This window comes from Drosophila gunungcola (genome assembly GCF_025200985.1).
Source record: "Drosophila gunungcola strain Sukarami chromosome 2R unlocalized genomic scaffold, Dgunungcola_SK_2 000006F, whole genome shotgun sequence".
NCBI lineage: Eukaryota > Metazoa > Arthropoda > Insecta > Diptera > Drosophilidae > Drosophila > Drosophila gunungcola.
This window is the reverse complement of record NW_026453168.1, coordinates 1,125,636-1,148,309: the sequence shown is the minus strand read 5'-3', so window position 1 is coordinate 1,148,309 and position 22,674 is coordinate 1,125,636. Positions and strand designations below refer to the sequence as shown.

The 22,674-nt window shown below is 41.3% G+C and overlaps 1 protein-coding gene across 5 annotated transcripts in view; it reads left to right on the top strand.

Moving 5' to 3' along the window:
- The first annotated feature begins 139 nt into the window (after positions 1-139).
- Positions 140-22,674, top strand: part of LOC128254619 (ecdysone-induced protein 74EF) — a 75,296-nt gene continuing 52,761 nt past the window's right edge. Inside the window, exons 1-7 of one of the 5 annotated variants that reach the window (XM_052983795.1) lie at positions 140-318; positions 15,711-17,154; positions 17,890-18,577; positions 18,653-18,758; positions 19,385-19,528; positions 20,610-20,685; positions 20,756-20,885. In XM_052983795.1, the coding sequence (XP_052839755.1) occupies positions 16,075-17,154; positions 17,890-18,577; positions 18,653-18,758; positions 19,385-19,528; positions 20,610-20,685; positions 20,756-20,885 (2,224 nt within the window). In that variant the 5' untranslated portion in view covers positions 140-318; positions 15,711-16,074. Of the gene's footprint in view, positions 319-1,516; positions 1,780-1,831; positions 1,956-15,710; positions 17,155-17,889; positions 18,578-18,652; positions 18,759-19,384; positions 19,529-20,609; positions 20,686-20,755; positions 20,886-22,674 lie in introns of those variants that run through there. The other 4 variants (XM_052983794.1, XM_052983791.1, XM_052983792.1 and 1 more) reach the window with 4 other exon arrangements.

Sequence of the window (22,674 nt, the reverse complement as noted above, 5' to 3'; positions counted from 1 at the left end):
GCTCTGTTAGCCGGGCTCTCAAGGCTCTTGGCCCACTTGCTGCCGCATTGCTGTTGACGTCTCCTATTCTGTTGGCGTTAAAATTAAATGTTAGCTTCCCCGCCCACTCACTTTCGATTTTAGTCGCAGTTCGGGGCTCAAAGCATTCGCAGCTGTTGCGGTGAGATTGCGAAAAATCGGAGCTTATTAATAACGTGCTAGTCGGGCGTCGAATTAAATGTGACTTAGGCTCGTCTCGATTTTGGGGCCCCAATAACAAGTAATATGCCAAATTGAATGGAGCGTGTTCTCCAAAGAGTGTTCTCCAGGAGTGTTTAGGTACTATTTAAATGTATATGTATTCACAGGGTACTTTATGCCCACCATTAGCCAACTTATGTGTATATATGTATATATGCTTTTACGCACACTTCACAACCAACAACAACAACAGCTTTTTGGAGGCTGCGCGGGGCGGCCATCTTTGGTAGGCTTCCATTTTTTGGACCCACATTTTTTCGGCAACATGTGTTGCTTTCTATTTGTATTTATTGTCAAATTTCCCCCTACTTTTTGCTATAAAATAAACGTAAAAAAATCAGGAGACCAGAAGGGTGCAGATGAAGAGGGCTCCGCCTATAATAACACACCGAAACGATTAGCATAAAGTAAAAGTTTTTGCGCTTGGGCAGCGGAAAGACCATAAAACACACTAAACACACCAAGAAAAATAAAATAAAAGCCCCCAGAGGTCCTAAATAAATATTAATAAATTAAAATTCAACAAAGAAAAAAGCTAAAACTTAAGAATCCATGGCTGATATAAAATAAAAATATAAAATGGTATTTCTTATTTTCATAATTAATAAAAATATTTACTTAGACATGTTTTATTAAATCAACAAGATTTTAACCTAAAAAAGGTCATAAATAGAAATTGTCTAGAGGAGTTTGTAGCGGTCTAAAACCTCTTGAAGGGTTGTCTAAAACTATGCATAATTAATTTATTTTATTTATTTTTGTTTTGCTTTTTATTCCCCCCCAAATTTTTTTTTAATAGGTTTAAAAACTCTAGATACGACAATTATCGATTAGTTTAGCTGGTAAATTAGTTATCCGCCATGTAGGTTTTTTTTTTGTGTTCTATGGTGTGTGAAACATATTTTTTCTCTGTGTACGCAGCAAAAACTACTTAGACTACTTAGCAGCATGGCTCGTAAACAGTGTGGGAACAACCAACCCAACCACCCACACCACCCACACACATGCGTAGGGCAGCAACAAAGTTGTGATAGAAAACAGATGCTTGAAATATGCAACAGCGTATAAATAACAGACTTAGGCTAGCCAGATTGACCAAAAACGCAGGTGTCTCTGTTATTAGCACTGACCTATAGCGATGGCATTACATTCTGCACGGCTGCTGTTAACGCGGGCAGCGACGTCGATTGCGACAGCGGCAGTGACGCGGGCCGAGGCAGAGAGCAGAGCTGATGCCAAGGGTAATTCAGAGTTTCCATTCCATTTCCATCTGTGGGCACGTCGGTCGGTCAGCGGAGCGTTTTCCGAGCGAAACCACAAAAGAAATTTAGAGAAATATCCAACGTGAAAAAAGACAATCGTGTTGGTGAGAGTGTGTGCCTGTGTTGGTGAGCTCATAAAAGATTCAACAGCCTGCCGAGCTAAAAAATAAATAAAAAGATAACAACGTGGGTTAGGCAAAAAAAATTATATTTAAATAGCCACAAAAAAACAGCGAAAAAATAATGCAAAACAAGTGTTAAATAAAACAACAACAAGGTTAGAAGCATCAATAAATAGAAAACGAAGCAGGCTATAATTAAATAAAAACAATCAAATTTCGTATGAAACGAAAATTAACAACATAAAATTCGGCAAGAGCAGTAAAAAGGAGCCTTTCTGCACGTCTCTTTCTCTTTCACTTTCTTTCCTTGGAGTAGTCCCCGAATGTAACGGTAATAAGCAAGCATGTTTCCTTGTGTAAGTGTGGAGTTCTGTGGCTCCTTCTGCGCTCTCTCTCCCTTCCCCACCCTCTTCCCTTTTGATGCCTCAACATTTTCGTTTGTTTGCTGCGAGACATTTATTTGCTCTTTAACGTTTCAGCAGGACCAGGCCAGTTTCGTTCCGGTATTCTTTCTTTCGTTCTTGGCCTCCTCTCGTTTCGTTTCCTCCATTCCAGTCTTCTCCGCGCCTCTTCCGCCCCCCTTTCCACAAAGCCTCCCTCCCCCGATCTCACTGTGTCCCGCTCGCTCTTTTCGGCTCTGGCATGCCGCAAAACAGTTAGTCCAACACTCGAGTCTCCCCGTCCATGTGTCGGCGCGTCTGTGTTGGTGCTTGTATGTAGAGCGAACGAGAAAAAAATTACAGGATAACTTCTATAGCTCGAACTTCATATATTTAAGTTATTTTGAAAAGCTGTTTAACTGAAAGCTCACTTCTTAAGTTGGCCATGGTTTACTTTAGTGGAGTCTAAGCATTATAAAACAGTGGGCATTGGGCAAACACAAATGTCAATGTATTGTAAAAAATAAGGTTTGTAAAAAACCCCAAGTCCCCTTTTAAACAAAAACGTTAAAATTATTTTTGGTGTTGTTCAAAGTTAATTCGACAAAAAATGTGTAAATATTTGAATATGAATTTGTCCGATATTGCCGATCATCATTCCTTTTTTGTTTACATTTTTGCAATGGTTTATAGTATTAAAAATTTTTTGTGTAGAAAGCTTTAAAAAATTTTTCGAAGAGTAACAGTGAAGGATGCTGTACTGTAATAAGTATTCGCCCACGCATACTGAGAATGTACATGTACATTCAACAATTTGCTGGCTCCCTATGGCTGCTGATTTTATTTTTTTCGTCCCTTACGCCCACCACTTGCCATGTTGCTGTGAGTCTGGGAGCCAACGTCAACAAGTTGAAGTCGTTGCCGCTGCCCAGCTAGCCTCGTTAGTACGAGTGGACGTGGCTGTGTGTGCTTTACCCCGAAGTGGGCAGCAGATAAGGATAAATCATAAGCTGGGCGAGCCTGCTAAGTTCATTTTGATGTAGCAAAGTGACGTGAATCGATGCCAGTTTCATTTGCTAATTGAAAAATTTCTTGCCTGGCACGTTAACCCTTCCACACATTTAGCCATTTATCATGACTATCCAATTGATATGGATCTTAATTAATATGAATGCACAATCAATTGTCTGACAACAGACTATAGCTATAAACAAAGCCATGTGTGCGTACATTTATATACGAGCCATATATAAACAGAGTTTTGTAAGCAGCATAAACAGCAGAAACTGTTAGTCTTTGAAGTGAAATTTGATTATGGTGTTTATACAAGAGAGGAAAATACAAAATCAAAGGTAGAGAACGGAAGAGAGGAAAAGAATGGGGCCATGAAATATATTTACCCATCGATTCCCATTCGACCGAGCTTGCCTTGCCATTTTGGCTCCAATTTTGTCCCCTGGCTGACCAAACACGATGTATATATTTATGTAAGAAAAAAAAATCCAGCTTAAAAGGAATTAGAGGGATAAGAATAAATAAAGGAAACTGAGAAATGAAAAATTTATTTTTCCCTTTGTGGGCACCATTTTACGCAATTTTAATTCGCTTATTGAACCAACTTTAGCGAGTTAAGAGGCCGGCACTTCTTCAAAGCTGATTATCTCATCCAAACTTTGTTTTATCATATCACTATCTGAAATTGACACATCATTTAAACTTTTGGCAGCAGATGCTAGAGTGTCGATTAACTAAAAAGAAAAATTCCATTATGGGTAAGAAACAATTTAACATATTTTTCGGATATACCCTTTTCCAACATTGCTGTTTTTTCTTGTCGGCATCTGCTGCGAAACATCAATCTCTCGGATCGAAAGTGATTGCAAGCCAACATGTCGTATGGGCAATGTGGCAAAAAACCTGAAACTCTTGGCGTTGATGCTTAAGCTTTATTCTCGTTCATTATAAGCTGTTTTCTGTTCTTTCCGTTATCCATATTTTTTTTTCGTTCCTGTTGAATTTTCCTGCTGGGTTTTTCCTTCTCACTGAGTGTGTGTGCGTGATGAGTGTGTTATGTGTATGCATGTGACATGTCTGACGTCTCATTTTCTGCCATATAAACCCAATTCTGGATTTTGCCTTAATTTGGCATTAGGGCGTTTCATTGGAAACTCATTTGAAACTTTCTTTCGCAAATCTGTGCATAGGCTTCCTGTGCAGCCAACAAAAAAATCCAACAATAAAAAAAAAAGTAATATTTATATGCGGATTTTCGTGCGATTGTATGTGTGTCTCTGCGCCTGACCGAGCACTGCCTCAATATTATGTTTTTCGGCCTGGTTCTATATGAGAATCCGGCAGATGTTTGCCCAGGCTGCTGAAATGTATATACGAATGTATATGAGGTATGTACTCGGCAACACGCTGCTGGGTTGGCGGTATAAATAATACATATAAATCAGTATATGGCTTACGCGTATTGGGCAAATTTCTTTTACGCAGGAACAAGAGCGCTGGAACTCCTTAATCATCGATATTTGGTATGTCGCGGGGTCGTATATCAACTGTTTTCAAGCCTTTGGGCGATATTAAACATGCTAACCTTGCACAACTCCCAGCTGACCGATTTTTGAACAATAAATCGGCATTGACATTTAGATACACATTTTACAACGCACTTGTCGTGGCTAATTGATGAGCTCGGTGGATACCTTATGCAGAATATACTGGCCATAAATCATGAGCAAATCATTGCATATTCAATGCAAAGTGCGGCAGGCTAATAAATCGTTTGACCTTTATTGATCTTTCCCACCGGTAATATGTAAAATTAAAAAAAAAAAAATTACTAGTCAGAAATGAACAGCAAATTTTGCCGTATTGAATTAGCCAACAACTCTGTGGCTTGAAATCGGTTTTGTGGGTTGGCCTTGCCAGCTGGCTGCTGGCTGCCTCTTGTCTTCGGCAACTATTTTCCGTAATTCCATTTGCTTCGAGCAGGTTGGCAGACAAAATGCAATTAGCATTAACAAGGAAGGCAGCTACAGCTACGAAACCCTTGAAGCCAACCCTTGCAGCCGGACAAAAAAGGCAAAAACTATTTTAGCCACAATTTAAGCAAACCATTACTCACACAGAAAACCGCAACGAAGAGCATTGAAATGCTCAAACTAACACTATTTAAGTGTCGCTTTAAAGCGCGCTCGGTATTTGAACAGTACGGTAGTGGAAATTCCAATTAAATTAAGTCAACACAAGCATTTACAGTTGATAAAGTCAAATACATTCGAAATAAAACGAATGAAAACTATTTGGTTTGATGTGCAATATCTTTAGCAGCTGCATTTTGATATAGAGTATAACAAATTAGTTTATGGGTGTTTAAGCTATTGACTTTGGTTAAATTACTTATGAAATAATTTATTCGAAGATAAGTTTTTCAGAAGTTGGTAAAGTTTTGCATAACCTAAATTGATTAAGTTTTAGTTGGATTTCACTCACATAAAATGGAATACTTTTCACAGCAGTCAAAAGATAGTTATAATTAATGGGTCAAATAAGTGAGAAAGTTTTTGACACAAACATAAAAGTAAAAGAAGATTAATGAAAACTAAAATTCAATAAATTATAAAAGGTTTGCCTGGCTTTAAGAATGGGATTTTAACTGGGATTTTCTAAGGATAAAGGCTGGCTCAGCTTAGTGTGCTCTATTGAAATTAAAATAAACTATTTTGGCTTGACCCAATTTCAGCAGGTTTATTTTAAGCATTCCGTCTGCCAACTAAAACCTCAGCAAAGGCGAGTAAGTCAACTGACAGAATTTCGGCATTAAGGATTCACAATGGTGGTCAAAAGAAATCTTCCCCGAAAATGGGGAAAAGGTGTTTGACAGGTCGCAGCATTTCAGACAGCTGGAGAATGCAACTGTTGCACAAGCGGACCTGTGAAGTAATTGTCGAGCACCTGTAAGTGCCTGCAGCATATGCATATTTGTGTGTACAACAGGCCCTTCAAGAGCCCCACAAATGTTGCTCATACGCCGCGTAGTACGGCAAACAATTTCCCATGCCAGCTAGGCGAACAGACAACAAACCACAAATTGACATAGCTGTGCTAAATTGTGTGAAGGGATGAGACCGAGCAAATCAGACAAACACTGCAAAAAATAAGCACATGACGGAATCGTAATGGATTACTTAATATATGTATGCGTTGATTAGGCAAACGAAGATATTTTTATTACTTTATATAAATTAGTTTTAACTTATAAATAGATCTGATGATACCAACAGGGATGCCACAGAATTGTTAATGTTTTAAAAACAACAAAAATCATTTATTCTTCGGTATCTACCGGTATTTATTTCGAAGTCTTATTCCATTTAAAAGTGATTTTAAGCATCTTGAGATTTTGTTGTCAACACAACTATATAAATATTAATACGTGTAAAACGGTGCCATAAACATTTTTTTCAAATGATTTCCAACCGAAAAAAGAAATGTGCCACATTGCTTTTAGAAGTAATCAACCCAAAAACAAATTGTGTAATTTCTACGCTTCGTACCAAATCGAATATATAACTAATTTGTATTTATAAGTGAACTCAAAACTCTTACATAATTTTAAGGCAATCCTGCAATAAAATAAAAGGCAAAAGCATATAATTGCCTATGCTTAGGCGCCTTTTTGAGATATATTTAGTCACTTGAAACTTCTGTAAAAATATTGCTTAACATTTTAAACCTTTTTTAATAAAAAAAGTGGAATTTATCGCATAAAATATAATGTTTGCACGGTTCGCTTGTTTGCCGTGTTTGAAAGTGTGAGCCAACACGACATTGACTAACGTGCAACGTGGCAGCAGGAACTCACACACATACACATGCACAAACACGTACACTTTCACGCCCAAGCACGCAGACACATGCAGGCCAACAATTTGTGGCGGTGAAATTTAACACGAACAATTTAATTTCAATAATAACGCACACAGCCAACGCAACAACAATAACAAAGTGAAGGCAAAGACAAAAGGATTGCTCATACGACACGTGTTCTGTCTGTCGGTGAGTGGGTGCGTGTGAGTGTTTGTGGTGGTTTTGGTCTGTGTGTGAGAGCAACATGCATTAATGCAATTTAATTTAATTGCTCGAACTTTTTCCACCTGGGGATTCTGATGTTGATTTGCCACCATGCGCTAATCTGTGGCACGTAATTCAGGATTAAAGGGCCAAATAAACTATTCCATTTCCCCCACTTGTGTTGCTCTAACACATTTTTTCCCATCAATGCAATTGACTGAAAAATCGGGAGAAGAGGGGGGCGTGGCAGGACGAGGTCGGTGGAATTCCTTTGGTGGATACGCGTGCTGCAAGGTTACGTTTGTGTGAGTGTGTGTGTGTGTGTTTGCCTTTTGTGCACGTGTCTGTGTGTGTGTTTGTGCTTATGTGAGTGCTATGCATACGCCCGAGTTGCTTAAATGTCAGTTTATATCTCAAGGATAAGCTGTTTCGCCCCATGGCTCAGTTTGTTCGGTAACTGATGCCGACTTCTCCTTCTCATTCTCCCCCCCACCCCTTCTTTGGCCTGCAACAAGACGCACATAAACATAAACATATAGGCAAACATAGCAGACATACACATACAGCTGCATGCTGCTTAGGTCGCATTCACACACGTTATCCTTACGCTGAGCTTTTATATTTTTGTGGCTCATGGGGTGTTGGCCTTAATAAATGCCACTTTAATCTATGATAGCAGCAAGTGCGAGGCTAAAGCGAAATGCTAAAATTGGATTTTAACTGAATAGCACAATCGATAGGAATTGCGGTTACAATTATTTCAACCTACGAAGTTCCGACTGCGAAATAGTTAATAGATCGGGGTTGCACAAAAAAAAAAAGAAATAGAAAAGACATGTTTGCAAAATCATTTATTGCGGGCTCTACAAAAATCACTAGAAAATTAAATCACTAATAAATTTGTCTAAAAGTTTGCAAAAACATATTATGCTTATTAAAAAGCTAATACATTTTTTAAACAATTGACTGGCGACTATAGAAATAGTATTGAATCAGTTTCTGTTGGCTAGTCTATACAAATCCATCAGTTATAAATGCTTTTAAAATTGAATGTTAATCCAATTAAAAGCACTCAAATCAAAATATTGTTGCTAATGAGAAACTTATGGCATTAAATGCCTTTCAATAATATGCTCATCAGATTTAACAGACGGGAAAACACCTTTGTTAATGGAAAATCAAATTAGCCGCGAAAGTCACGAGATGCCGTCAGCAAATCAAAACCAGCAACTCGATGATTGACGAAAATTGCAATTCATAATTGCCAATGCAATTTACTCCCTCAGTGGGAGGTCGATTTTCCCAACATTCACTCAATTGCTACGCGTTGAAGCGTTGCTAAAAAAATGTTTGTTTACTTGCTGAAATCGCTGAATATCATTACGCTCAGTCAGCAGGATATCGGTGGCTGTTGTGGGGGAAGTCACAGATTCCAGCAGCAATCATCCATCAGCCACCATCCATCTATTTACCCATTTTTCCCGACCGGGGTCGTAATGAGCGTCCGTTAACAGGAAGACGAGATAAACTTGTTGCAGCGATAAAAAGCTATAAATTTCGCCAGCTTCGCGGCTAGTGTGTGTGTGTGTGTCTGTGTGAACGTTCTAATTAATAGCTTAGCAGAGGAAAAGCACCCCACACATATCCTCCCACCCTCTACACCTCCACCTTTCCAAGGACCGCTAAATGCCAGCAATTAAATAGTACTAAAAATGCGTGAGAAAGTTTCCGTGGCAGATGTTGCCAACGCCCAATTCTTCTGTTTTTCCGTTCGTGGGGCCAAGTCGAAAATGTTGTTTCATAGCCGGGGCCATTAAATTTACAAGTGTTTGGGCATTACCCGCAAGTAAAACATGGGGCAATGCCAGGAAAAGCTGCGAAAAGCGTGCAAACTTTTCTGGGACACAAGGGCAATAAGGGAAACTTTCAGTGAACTCCACTCGAAGTACGGGCCAAGGTCTGACCGATTCGGCCGCAACAACCAATCCTGGCCAGGCCAATTGTGTAATGCATATTTGATTTGTATTTACGCTCTTTGCGTTCGCAAATCGATTGTCATTTGAGTGCTGCTCCCACCCCCCATCCCTCCCCAGGACCATTCCCCCGTTTCCTGTTTGGTTTGGAAGCGTGAACAAATGTGGCGCCATTACCAACACCAACGGCATGCCAGTACCAACAACCAATTTTAAAACAACAATATAAATACTGCAGCGCTACTTTTTCCTCGAACCGAAAGTATCTTGCTCTCGTAGCGTCAATAAAAATGATTGCGCCATATATTGGGGTTTATTGTGAGTGGCAGGGTTAACTTGAATGTTGTGAGCATGGGACTAGGATTATATTTAAGTTGGTTATCTGCAGATTTATAGCAGAATAATAAATCATTGTGACAAATGTTTTTTTTTCAGCTTTGAGAATTTCGGCGGTTGCACCTAAGTCCATTGAGTGCATTATTATTCTCAGGTTACATTTTATAGATCTCAGTTCAAACTTCAAAACTACAATTAATAGTTCATTATCAATCCTTAAAGGATGTATATTACAAAATGTGTACCAAGTAATTTCACTGACTCTTTGCAAATTCGCTAAACTTAAGTTCGAGTTTAATGAGATATCAACTTGAACGTCAGTAGTATTAAAAAGCTATTTTTTCTAGCGGTTAACTGATTGTTAGTTTTTAAATTTTTGGTTTACTTCAATTTTTTTTTGTTTGCCATATTTATGTAATAGTTATAAGTGATGTACTGCAATCGAAAGTTCATCACGTTTCAATGGACTCAAAAACAGTATAGGGCATTGGCAATCAAAGGTATTCACGACTTTCAGAGAAAATTAATGGAATGCGAGTTTCATTATTTTCTGTTTTACCTCCGCCGACCTTTCTGTTTCACCGGACAAAGGCAACCGTTCTGGTCTTCGAATTATGTGGGCTTTCATGCGTATACGCAATATTTGACCATTTCCCTTTTAATCTGGATGAATTTGCTGCGTACATCTTGTACGACACAGCGGGTAAATTAAACATAAAAATTAACCGGAAAAGTAAAAGGTATATATTTAATTGCCTTCGCCTCGTTCGCTTGTTGTTGGCTAGACAATGGAATGTGTTGCGGACTCCGGAGGCGAGGGCCATTCATAAAAATGCCAAACGCACAATGTCGAAACCAATCGAACCGAAACCGGACGGAGTCGAGTAAAGCGGAACGGAATACAAAGAAAGAACTGTCGAAGGAGAAGAAGGCGGGACGGCAAACAAACACCGAATGAAAACAGCCAACGACGTGTAAATATTTAGTTCGAATGGTGTGTTTATATCAACCCCGACACCGAAAAACAAAAATCTCCATTTGATAGTTTGATTTGTGCGATATCGAATCGGGGAGAAACAGGCCGAATCACAGTCCAGTTGATGTGGCTGATGAATTTCTGAAAGGTCTATAAATACGAGCGGCCCGGTCTGTCTTCGATAAATAAACAAGACGCGACGAATTCCAATGCCAGAATTCCCCGTTGAGAAAACAATTACTCATACGCCATGTGGGTCCCCCTTGGAGTTGAGGCTAAGGGTTCAAGGTCGGGTCATGAAACCCGATTTGGGAATATGCGATCTAGAGCTGATGCAGCACATAAGCATCAGATGAGAGCGGAGACCGTGTCCACAGTTGTCACAGTTTCCTTGCAACAGAAACCACTGCAGCAACGCAACACACATACAGTGGTGTTGCATATGCATACACACGAGCCTGTGTGTCATAAAACTGTCAACCTGCATTTCAGACGCTCCACAAAAGGCACACTTACACCATGGGATCAAGGCTGCGAATAATTGCACAGCATTCTTCCAATTATTTATTTTTCTGCATTTAAATTACTTCATTTGTGGGGGAATTTAATGAAAGACATGCGAACTGGCAAAGGTGTCTCTATTAGATTTTATAAAGGCTTATGTAGAGGGCTTGACTATTCCTCTGAACCCAAAAATATCGAAATTAAAACCATACATTGTTTAAATTGCTAAATTTATTTACATTAGACGTTAGAGAAATTTTCGACTAGAGAAACAATTTAGTGGCTGTTAAGCCTTTAATAATAATAGTACATGAAATCTTAAATTGAAGCCTTTTAGTTATTTTTTTAAACCTTAAGCAATGTAGATATTTTTGCTTTAATTTTCGTTTATCGATAAATATGTTAGTTTTCTGAAAAAAGATGAACAAGTACCTTACCATCTTTATTTTCTCCCCAAATTTTGGGCTGCCAATTTTACACAACACCATACACACGCCACCCATGGTGCTGGGCTTCGGCTTACTTTCCACAGACATGGCCTGGTGTTCAGATGTTCGGAATTTCAGCTGTTGCCATTGCCAGGGCCGTGGACATGCACGTGGACATGGATGTGGCTGCATCTGAATATACACGTTGGATGCTGATGTCGGACAGGCCGGGCGACACACAGACAGTTTTCACTAATTATCTGACACGCTGATGGCTGCTGGGCCATGGCAGTTGCACTTGATGCGACGGGCAGGGGGAGGGCCGTCGGTGGGGTGGAAAAGGGATGGCGGCGGTTCTTTTTACTGCAGCTCGTTGCGGCCAAGGACTCATTTGAATGTGTGTTGTTCTTGTCTTCAAACTCACACGGACACGCCGAACTTTACGTACACATCTCAGAACTCTAATTTCAAAGGTCGTGCCAGTGAAAAGTGAGATGGCGAAAGGAGAATGCTGTTTTTGGCTTTATTTTCGTGTCCTTTTTTTGTTTTTTTTTTTTTTTTTTTTTTTTTTTTTTTGGTTTGTCCGACGTCTCTTGTTTCGGTGTCATGTGTTTTAAGCCATGTGCATGTTTTATTTGGCGAACAACTTTTTTCGTTTCGTGTGTTTGGGCTGCATCGGTTGGCAAACCGAAAAAATGTGCGAAGGACAACGTCGAAAAGGGGCGTCAATAATTGAACGCCCCCAGCCGTGAGTTTGGGGTATCAGCCGGCAGTATCCAGTATCAAATATCCAGAATTCACCATCGGGCAGCTAAGAGTTGATTAAATTTAAGTATTCGCCAGCTCCGGCTTTGGGTTTGCCTCTCGCCATCCGACTGCAACTTCGTCCATTTGCATTTGCTATTCCATTCTTGATTTGAGCGCGGGTAATTGAGCTGCGAAATTATTAACAATTACGTATTTATGCACCAGCGTAGGTGGGTGTGGAATTTAGGGCATCCGGTGGCTGGCAAATACGAAATGCCCTTGATTATCACGTATACGACACGGACACGTGCGATATCTAAATTTATTTCTGTCATTTAACTGCAGTGTGGAATTGTATTAAATTAAAATGGATCATTGCTACAATAAATCTAATATTGAAAAAGATATTTACTTATTATTTAAAGATAAACAAATATAACACTTAAAAATCCATAATAATGTGATTTTAAACCTTCAATTAATTTCAATTTATTATCTGTCCTTTTGAGAACAAATGAAAAATATATATATATCAAGTAATGCTTTTGTATTTTTCTTGACCTACTACCCAATTTGGTTAAATAATTTGTTAAATAATTTGTAAGCCCTATAATTGCAGCTTATTTATTATTAAAAGTATCGAAAATTCGTAAACAGAAACCGATTAACTTTAAATAAAGCTGTTATTTCTAAGCCTGCATACGTTGATAAACTGATTTACAACCAACTAAATTCTTGCTGTAAACCCCTGTTATACTCAGAATTTATTCATAATTCCGTCATTTAATTAGGATGACACCTCGCAACTTTCCCCTGGCATTTATTTTTCGAGTGCCGCCATTAAAGAAACCCATTCAACGCAAAATGAAAACACTCAGAACCAGGCGATGTATGTCACCAATTAGGCATTAGTTCGGCTTGTCATTGACACCAAACTCGGCAGCCCTGAAAGTTAGTCCGGCGAGCGCAAACTACCGAACACAATCACATAAGTCTAATGGAAAAAAACTGTCAGCTACTTGGCTAAAAAGTTCAGATGCCCCATTATAAACACAGAGGAGCAAGTATTCCTAGAATATTTAGTGGCAGCAACAAGCCGGAGTTGTTAACAGTGGCGCAAGCAGTTGTGTGCTTAAAGTTGGCTAACAGTTGTGGCAGCTGCGCAGAGAGAAAGCCGAGAAAGGGCTCTCTCTCTCTCTCTCTCTCTCTCTCTCCCTCCGTTTGGGCCATTTCCCTCTGCTTCTGCACAACTGTTGAATTTTCCTCTGCCGTGGCCCACAACAGATGTTGCCGCTGTTAACTGTTATTTACTTTTGCGGCAGTGGCAGCAACAGTTATAATTTTTGCCTGGCTTCGTTTTATGTCCTCGGATGATTTATTTTTGTACCGCCAGAGACAGAAAAAGCAGTGGTACCACGGGCCCTGGCCATAAGGCATGTGGTCTTTGTTTGGATTTATGCGTGTGTGTTTGCGATGGCGTCGCCCCCTTTACCGCCACCAGCCCCTCCGCCCCTCCGCCCCACCGCCCCCATTTCCCATAATATTTTCATCTCTTTCCCGGCACTTCATCCCTTTCTTTCATTTGCCTAGATTGTTTGCACGCCTGGCTGGTTGGATATTGTGTTTGGGCCAGAGATAAGACGCTTAGGCTGTGCACTCACAAAAATTGTTATCGTTGCCTTATTTTTTTTTTTTTCTTCTAAGATTGAATTCATTGAAATTGTTTTGTGGTCAGTGAATGGCTTTAAGCCAATTTATAAGCTAATCCCAAAGGGATCAAGGTGAATGTTTGTGAGTGACATGCTTCAGTTTTCATTTGGTAGTTGAAATAATTCGATTTTGAGCTCAACTCTACTTTCGACAAAATTTGTTGAGGTCGTAGGTGATTTTTTGTTTTCAGACCAATGTTGTTTCGGGTACAAGAATAATGTAAGGAATTAAAAACAAATTTTGAGAGAGAAAAGTTGAACTGTTCAAACAAAATTTGAGAGAAGAAATACTCTTCAGGTAGAGCTTCATTTTATAAAATGAATTTGTTATTATTGGTAAAGGTACATTATGAAGAAAAGGAGCTTAACTCAGTTCTTTAAAATTGATTTGAAAAATGAGAATCGCAGAAAGGGGATAACTCCAATGAAAGTTGCAGTACTTTATCAGATATTTTTTCAGTGTTCAAATGTGTGTGCCTGGGCCACGGATTTGATCCTGTTAACTGAAATTTATGCAAACTGGCGGCTTCAAATTTTTCTATTACCCAACCATATCGTTTAATTAGCGATTGCCTCATGGTTTTCAGTGGCACAACATGCAAGGATTCAGGAGTCAGGGTCTGCTCCGCCTTTTGCTTGTTGTGTGCGAACATTGTTGTGCATTATTTTCTCCTATTTTGCATTTAATCATTTTTTAGATGATGGGTCTGCTGCTGCTGTTGCTGCTGCTGCTGTTGATGGCGCCTATTGTGGCGACCCTTTTGTGTGCCATTTGCATCACAGCTGGCGTCGACATTCACGAACATGCGACTGCGATTACAGCAGCGACTATGCACTGCGGAAATGAAAACAATATCCATTTCCATTGTAGGTTTTTATTCGGTGTATATGCAAACATATACATACGGAATGAAGGGCCGCAGAAAGCGCAATGGAGGCCACATGAGAGTCCTGTCGCTGCCATTTTCCCACGGGCCTAAGGCCCAGAGCATCCCCATATGTACATATGTAAAAACTTACACATTTCACAGGCGACTGAGAGCTCGGCTTTAACTGTTACTCACACTCACACTCACACACTTACCTGTCATAGCTCGATGGTCTCGATTCACTTGTCCTGCTTCAGTGATGACCACTTGGCTTGGTTATTTTTTTGTTAGAGCGGAAATTAAATAAGAAGATACCCAGATAAGGAAAAGGATGTATAAATAAATATTTTTATAAGTCTTTTTTTTGCTTAACAGTCACTATACGGCATCTAGAATCTTCGTTTAACAACTTATATGTAAAAGACTGGGTCAAGTTTGTACAGCATGCTTTGGTATTTACAAACAAAGGACTTGAAAGAAATATTTGCCATATTCAAAACTAAAAAAAAAAATTATTAAAGATATTTAGCAAATTTCATGTTTTTTATTATTCAAGTCAAAATTCATGTTATACTGAAATCAATTATTTTAGTTAAACTACTTTTTCTTAATTAACTTTATTACTATATTAAATAATCTTTTAATTCAATACAAAGTTAAGCACATAGATTAAGAGTTGCATTTATTTTTCAAATCGGCCAAAGAATGTGGCTCATCACTGACCACTCGACATGGACAGCTGCTAGTATGCGATGAATGCCGTACCCCGTGTGTGTTGGGGTCCTGTTCGCTTGAGTGTGTATGTATGTGTGGGAGGGTATGCGTGCAACAAGTTGAAATCTGCTACACTCATGCATAATGGAGGCAGACGCGAATCCGAGCCAGAAAAGTGAGCAAAACTATTGGCAAGCTGTCCTCGCTGGCTGGATGCTCCTACCTCCCTCCCTCCCTCTACACTGAATGCTCAATCTCTTGTGAGTCCTTGAATGGGGGCGGGAAAAGGGCGGTCAGGATATTGGGCGATGATTGTCTATTGAATCGATTGGGAGCGTCAGTCTAATGTTGCGTTGCTCTTGTTGTTGCAGGTGCAGCCGTCGCCTTTAAGCGCCACTTGATGCCATCGTGACACACAAAGCAGGATCCATTGAATAGGCAATTGACGAGAAGGAGAACGAGGTAGCCAGGGGGCGGCGGCGATGACACTGAGGCATCCAAAGACGTCGCCACCCAGATGACGGGCGGGCAACAGCAGGAGGAGCCGCATCAGGTGCACCACCACCAACACCACCACAACCACAACCCCGAGATCAAAACAAACCGATCAACGTGTCAACGCGTCGAGTAGAATGCAAATAGGCGCTAAGAACAACAGCAACAGCAGCAACAAGCGCCTCCAACCACCAGAGCCTGAGCCTGAGCCTGAGCCTTCTACCAGCCATATAGGCCAACATGGCGGATGCGGACGATAGCAAGAGTGGGAGCGGTGGCAGTGGTGGCAGTGGTGGCAGCGGAAGTGGGGCCGAATCCCTGCAGCTGCTGACCAAACTGGACAAGGCCGTCTCCACCAACGATGTGCTGCTGGATCTCCAGAGGGCGCTCACCTACGAGGCTGTCTTCAGCACGCTGGTGGAGCACAAGATGCAGGCTCTCAAGCGGGACTACGAGGAGCACAAGAAGGCGAAGAGGCGCAAGCGGAAGTCCATTGGTCGCATCTTTCTGCCGCGGAAACTCTTCGGCAGTGGCAGTCGCCGTTCCAGCAGAGAAGATACACCGCCAGCAGAGGAGCAGCAAGTGCAGCCAGTGCAGCAAGTGCAGCAAGTGCAGCAATCACCACCAACCACTAGTAGCAGCAAGACAAAGGCGAGAACAAAAGCCAAAACACGGACCGATGACATCGAGGAGGCCACCGGTTCGGTGGCCAGCTTGCAGCGATCTCATCCCAAGTGGCCGGAGAACTTGGAGGACAGCCTGGCCAGCACGCTGAGCAATTCCTCGGGAGCCCAGGGGCAGCAGAGGCATAGCCACAGTGTACTTGTTCGCGCCCAGACCCACACGCCTGCACACCAGGTTGAGATGGATGCGGAGAGGGGATCCATAAGTTTGGAGGCTGCCCAGCTCCCCGCCAAACATTCCACAACGATCAACGGCGAGACGGAACTACTGCCCCCGATCTCCGGACACGACAATACCTCGACGACTGCCACAGCAACTGCCACAATGACCGCCACGGGCGGAGGCACCTCCGGAGCAGGAGGAGTGCTCCACAGCTCCACGCTGGCGGACGACAGTCTGACCGCCTCGCTGCGCGGCAGCCTTGAAAGCCTATCGTACAGCAGTTCCCGCTGCACCGTCAGCTTTGGCGGAGCGGAGGTGATTACCGCATCCGGCACGGAGGCGGAGTCCAGGGAACGGGCCCGACTGGCCAAGAGACTGAGGATCCTGGAGGCCAAGTCGATCAGCGCCCAGTGCAGCCCCATCTTCCCCAGACACGTAGTTCGCTCGTTTCCGCTGCAGTCGCCCCAACAAGCGGTGAGCTATGCCAACTAAATTCTCAGTATTTTTACAAAGACGTTTCGATCCAAAGACCGAGAATAGATCAGATACATTAGGTTTTATGTTTACCACCTGAGAGTACTGAATTCTAGGAAGAATGATAACTTAAAATTTAATTATTTCAAAAAACAATCTTTAACATTTTTAATTTGGAATTTGAATAACCATTGACGTCATTCAGCATAACAGAATACTGAACTTTGCATAAAACAAGAAAGGAAGCAAACTTGGGCAAGCCGAAGTGCATCTATTACAAAAACAAAATATTACATAGACGACGATAATTAGATTTTTTAGATTGTTTAAAAACAATGAAACTATGTCAATTTTCCGATGAATTTTCAATCCTATACCAGCTAAATGATATCGTTGTCTGATTTCCGATTTCTCCAATAGGAACTTTATGATTAGTGGTCCAATCCTTTCCGCTCAGACTTGTATACTACATGTAATAGAAAGAAGGCTCAGAGACTATTTTGCGTTGAAAAGGACAGACAGTCGGACAGAAAGACGGACGGACAGACAAACGGACAGACAGACGGAGAGACAGACTGAAGGACAGACAGAAATTCCTAGTGAATCTGCTCAAGAATGTATATTTTTTATACGGTCGGAAATGTCGCCTTAAAAAAATTTCTCGAAATTTTTATATAATACACAGTGAAGTTGAAATTTGGTTTAATTTGTCAATATTTTTTTTTGCACTCTCAGCGCCTTCACATCAATGTTCCCTCCAGTTTGGCCAAGCCTCAGCAGCAGTTGCCGCTGCAACAGCAGCAGCAGCAGCAACAGCAACAGCAACCTCATGTGGCCTTGGAGATTGAAACGCTGCCCGCACCCCTTCCCCAGCGAAGGCGTCTGTTGCCCAAGCAAATATCCTGCACGGAAAGTGGAGCCGCCGGGGATTTTGGAGCGGATGGAGCGGAGACCTTTACCCGCTACTTCACCCGCCAGAACACCTCGGAGGATAGTGCCAATGTGACGGTGAGCACGGTGCTGGCCCAAAGCGACTCCCAATCGCTTCATGCCACGCCCAGCTATGCAAATACGCCCCCAGCTGCTGGGAGTAGGATTCAGGAGCGCCGCAAATCCCGCAGCACTGGACTCTTGGCCGTGCGTCCGCCACATGGAGTGGATGCCAGTGCCGTGGTGATTCAAGTGGAGGGTGGCAGCGAGGAGGTGGCCAGAACGAGGGCTCTGGTGGCCGAAAAACTGCACCGGATGACCTCTACGTCGACGGGCTCCAGTGTGGCCGCCACCGGCTGCTGCAGTGCGGCGAAGCCGAAGGAGAGGCCGAGCGAAGGCTTCAGGCCCTCCGCGATGCCCTCCGCCGCAGCAAAGGCAACGGCCCAGAGCACGGGCAGCGACGATGAGTACCGCCGGCGGAAGCGGAAGTACAGTAAGTGGCAGTGAGCTAAAGTAGAGGGTTCCTCAATCATTCAGGCATTCTTCCGCCCATCCCAATCTCCCCCAGAGCGCCATCATCGCTGCTCAGATCCCGCTTTGGTCTATCCCACGCCCAACGGTCTCCAGCATTATGTGCACGTGCTCGGCATCCACCCGGACACTCAGCAACCCATGTAAGTCCATTAGGAGGCAGCAAAAGTAATAAAAATAAAAAATAAATAAAATTAATATACTGATTTTGATATAATTGTATATAATGCAAGGGCTCCTTACACATTTGATTTTTCTTACAACGCTATTTGATCATTCGACCTGGACTCAAATGAAAAAATCTTAAACAAGAAATAAGAATATGTAGTGTTGCCTTTAAATATGGTGCAGCTATAGTTTTTTAATCTTTATATAAAAAATTTAAAAAAAATAATCACATAAGAAAAGTAAATTAAAATAAAAAAATTTGAATTGATTTGAAAATAAGAAGTTATTATAAATAACATCAGAATCTTAGAAAACAAATTATTGTTGATAATTTAATTGACAACTTATGAGCTTGGTATTGGAGGGCGGTATATAATAATAACTCCTATATGGACTTAACTGAATACCAAATGTGTTAGTAAGATAGTTTTAAAATCCCTCAACCGACGTTAAGTAAATAGTATATTAATGTGTTTTTATAAGCTAGCAAAATAGTTACAAGGCAATTGCTTACGATTTTAAAACTAAAGCCAGTGTGACATAACAATAGTGCGTTCCTATATTAAAGGTCATGTTCGTTAATGTAATTTATTATTCGCAGACAATGCCCGTACGGTGAGGACTTGCCCTGCGACCTGCAGCTCGACATGGACATGGATATGGACTTGGATCTGGATGGCGATAAAATCGACGACCTTGAGCAGATGGTCCCCAGTGGTCATCAGCGGCATCGCCGAAAGCATCGGTGAGTGGGCACACCGAAATCTCCCCCTTGGAAATCCACGAAAATCATTTCAGCAAGCAAGACACATTGACCTTGGTGGCCAGGCCAAAACCGGCTTGAGTTGAGAAATGATCGGAAAAGCACATAAATAATAGCGCTTTTCTCGGGCCGGCTGATGGATGAATGTTGGCTCAGTTGGGCAGCTAGGACACTTTGGACAGGTGCAGCACAACAAAGGACTAGTGGTGGCCTTGGGCTGCACTAATAAATGTCCTGCCGATTGGCGGTGCGATGGCGATTGCGATTGTGATTGCCAAATATGCCCTAATGCGTTGCCCTCCTTATTCCGCCGCCACCCACTTTTCCCTTGGGAGGTTCGCGTGACGTTGAGCAGACAAAAATTGATTGACAAGCTTTGTGCGACTATTTCGTGTGGGGAATGTGAGGGGAATGGGAAAGGGATTTAGGTGATTCAGTGGGTGGATGGTGGGATGGTTGGCAAAATGGCACAATGGCATTGACTGTCAGCAGCCCAGATGTCTGATGTTGTTTCTGTCGCTCTGCTCTCCGTTTTTCCGCCCATCGCCAGGAGCAACTTCCGTTGCAAAAATCGAGCCACGCTGTGTTTTTTGTAGCGAGTGGTGGCTGGTGGGGCTGCGGTGTAGGGGAAATTGCGGCAGCTTTGTAATGCGGAAGTTTTGTAAAACCCCAAACGGAAATAGAGCAAATATGTTTAAGCTCCTGTTGCAGGCAGCAGCTCACACATGTGGCTGAAGGGACGGCGGGAAGGGTTCTTAGGCACACAAGCTAAACAGATTAATGTGCCGAATTTCTGCCAGAAATAATCATCAAATGGCATTAGAAGCAATGCCAAGTAACTGAAACTTTGTTTCCTCTTACAGGCATTTAATCAATTTATGGTTTTCCAAACTAACAAGTAATTTCCTTGAAATAATCTCTAAAATCTAAGGAAGACTTTTAACTTGCTTATATACCTTAGAATACATATGATATTGAACTCAAATAAAGCTCTATAATATTAGTAGGAAATTATATTACTTAAATTTATATATATTCATTTTATTATTTTAACAAACCTCAGACATCGGCACAAAAAGCGACATCGGCACAAAAAACCCAAGATTCTGGTGCAGGACTTGGACACAGAGGTTGTTAAGGTGGGTGATGTTAAGATATATAAACACTTAAAGGCTTAATCCAAATATATACTATTATATACCCCTTTAGGTAATCGATCCCCATGATCTGTCGCAGCGTGCCCGCTGGACAATAATTGCCACCGCCTGTTTATTGTTGCTCATGTGCCTCATGTTAATAGGGGTTACTTTGCGAATGGCTCCCATCATCGATGATATGGGTAAGTCCTCGAGAAATGAAGCCATTAAGTTTGTTGCCCGAAAACCAAAATGCTTTATCCCGAATATAATATAGTATCTTGAGTACCGTGCTTGCATTGCAGTCCAATTCACCTCTTAGATACTAAGTGAATGTAACTCTAATGGAACAAGTTATAAGGCCTAGTATAAGATATTAAATACAAAAATTGCGCCTCGTTATTATCCTAGATCCGCTGCAGTACAGACATTGTAAATATGCATTCTTTGTAGGCACGAATTAATATTATACCTATATGTTCATTGATATTATATCCAGTAGTGCCTTAAGACCCAACCGATAAAGATGACGATCAGATATCTAATGCCTTGTGTATTGTGTTTTGTTTCGTTATATTTCAAATTTAGAATACCTAACGAAATGTAAGTACAAGCACAAAAAACGAAAACAAAATGTTAGTACCTAACAGCTTTGGTTTATCAAAGTTGCTATAACTCAGCAGAGCTCTCAAAATCCTGCTGAATTTATGAACTGAGTTTTGCAAAGTTATGAAAAAAAGTTTTGTTATGGATGTTTTTAAATGGTAGTTATTTTTTATTCGAAACCCCTTTTTGGGGTACGTCCATGTGTTGCTGTTAAAAAAGCTTTACTGTTATGTTGGAGTGTTGTAGAAGGGCTTCAAGAAAAGCTCTCGTAGCCTGTAAGCTTCTGTTATATTTTCAGGACATAGCTTTAAGCATAGGACATTCGACCGTTATTGAGCTTGAGTTTATTTGGCTGAAACTTGAGCCAGCTTTTTGAGTGTTTTTTTTTTTGTTGATTGCGGAAGCTTTTAGGGTGTTGCTCAATCTTAATGCCTTTGCAACGCCCGACGTAACCACCCCCTGCTGCGTTTATGTGTGCCATTGTGTTGCATAACAACGCAGTAACGGACGCGGAACTAGGACAGTGTATCACATGTTGCATCTCACACAAACACAAGCACAAACAACGGAACCAACACAAGCATAGCACAAACTCACCCAAGCTGCCTGGCCTTTGTATTAGTTTCTGTGTTTTTGGCATGGATTTGCGAGCTGCTTGATTTGTGTTGCCGTTGATGTTGATGTTTGATATGGATGGGTCCCATAACGCCCCTTCCTTCGTAATTATCAATCATCAATCATGCATGCCTTGGCTCACCTTCATTAGAGTGGAGAGCGATATAATTAGATGTTGATTAGAAGACGTTGTCCCCCCATTTCTGTCGACGATACTGCAGGACTCCCTGCTGCTATGGCTGTGCAAACTTTCGGCTGAAAGGCACTGAAATGTCAACAGGCAGCAGCTGCGACTCCTGCTTCTAGTTCTAGTTATATAGTACATTGGGCCCCGTAGTCCTGGCTCTTTCCAAGGCGACGCACTTAATCGGCAGCCACGATGGTGGCAACACAATGGGGCTCACCGCAGCGTGACAGGGGCTGCTTTAAACTAATTTGCGTGGTGGCCCGCTTAGGCACAGTGGATAAAATCAGTCGAACTTAAAGGAAAAATCACTTATTAATTAAATTTTTCTAAGGATCTTCATTGTTTTAATACTTCATCAAAAAGCACGGGAAGTGCTCATAGTTTAAGCCAAAGGTTAATATGGTTTTCTTTTTTCTAATTGTTTCTAAGAAGGGTTAATAAATTATTTATAAAAGTAGTACATTTTCAATAGATAAAATAAGCCTGTAAGCTGTTAATACAGACAAAAAAAAACAGGTATGGTTGACACAGAAATGCAAAATTTCAAATTGACTTTAAATTTAAATCAAATTAAATCAAACAAG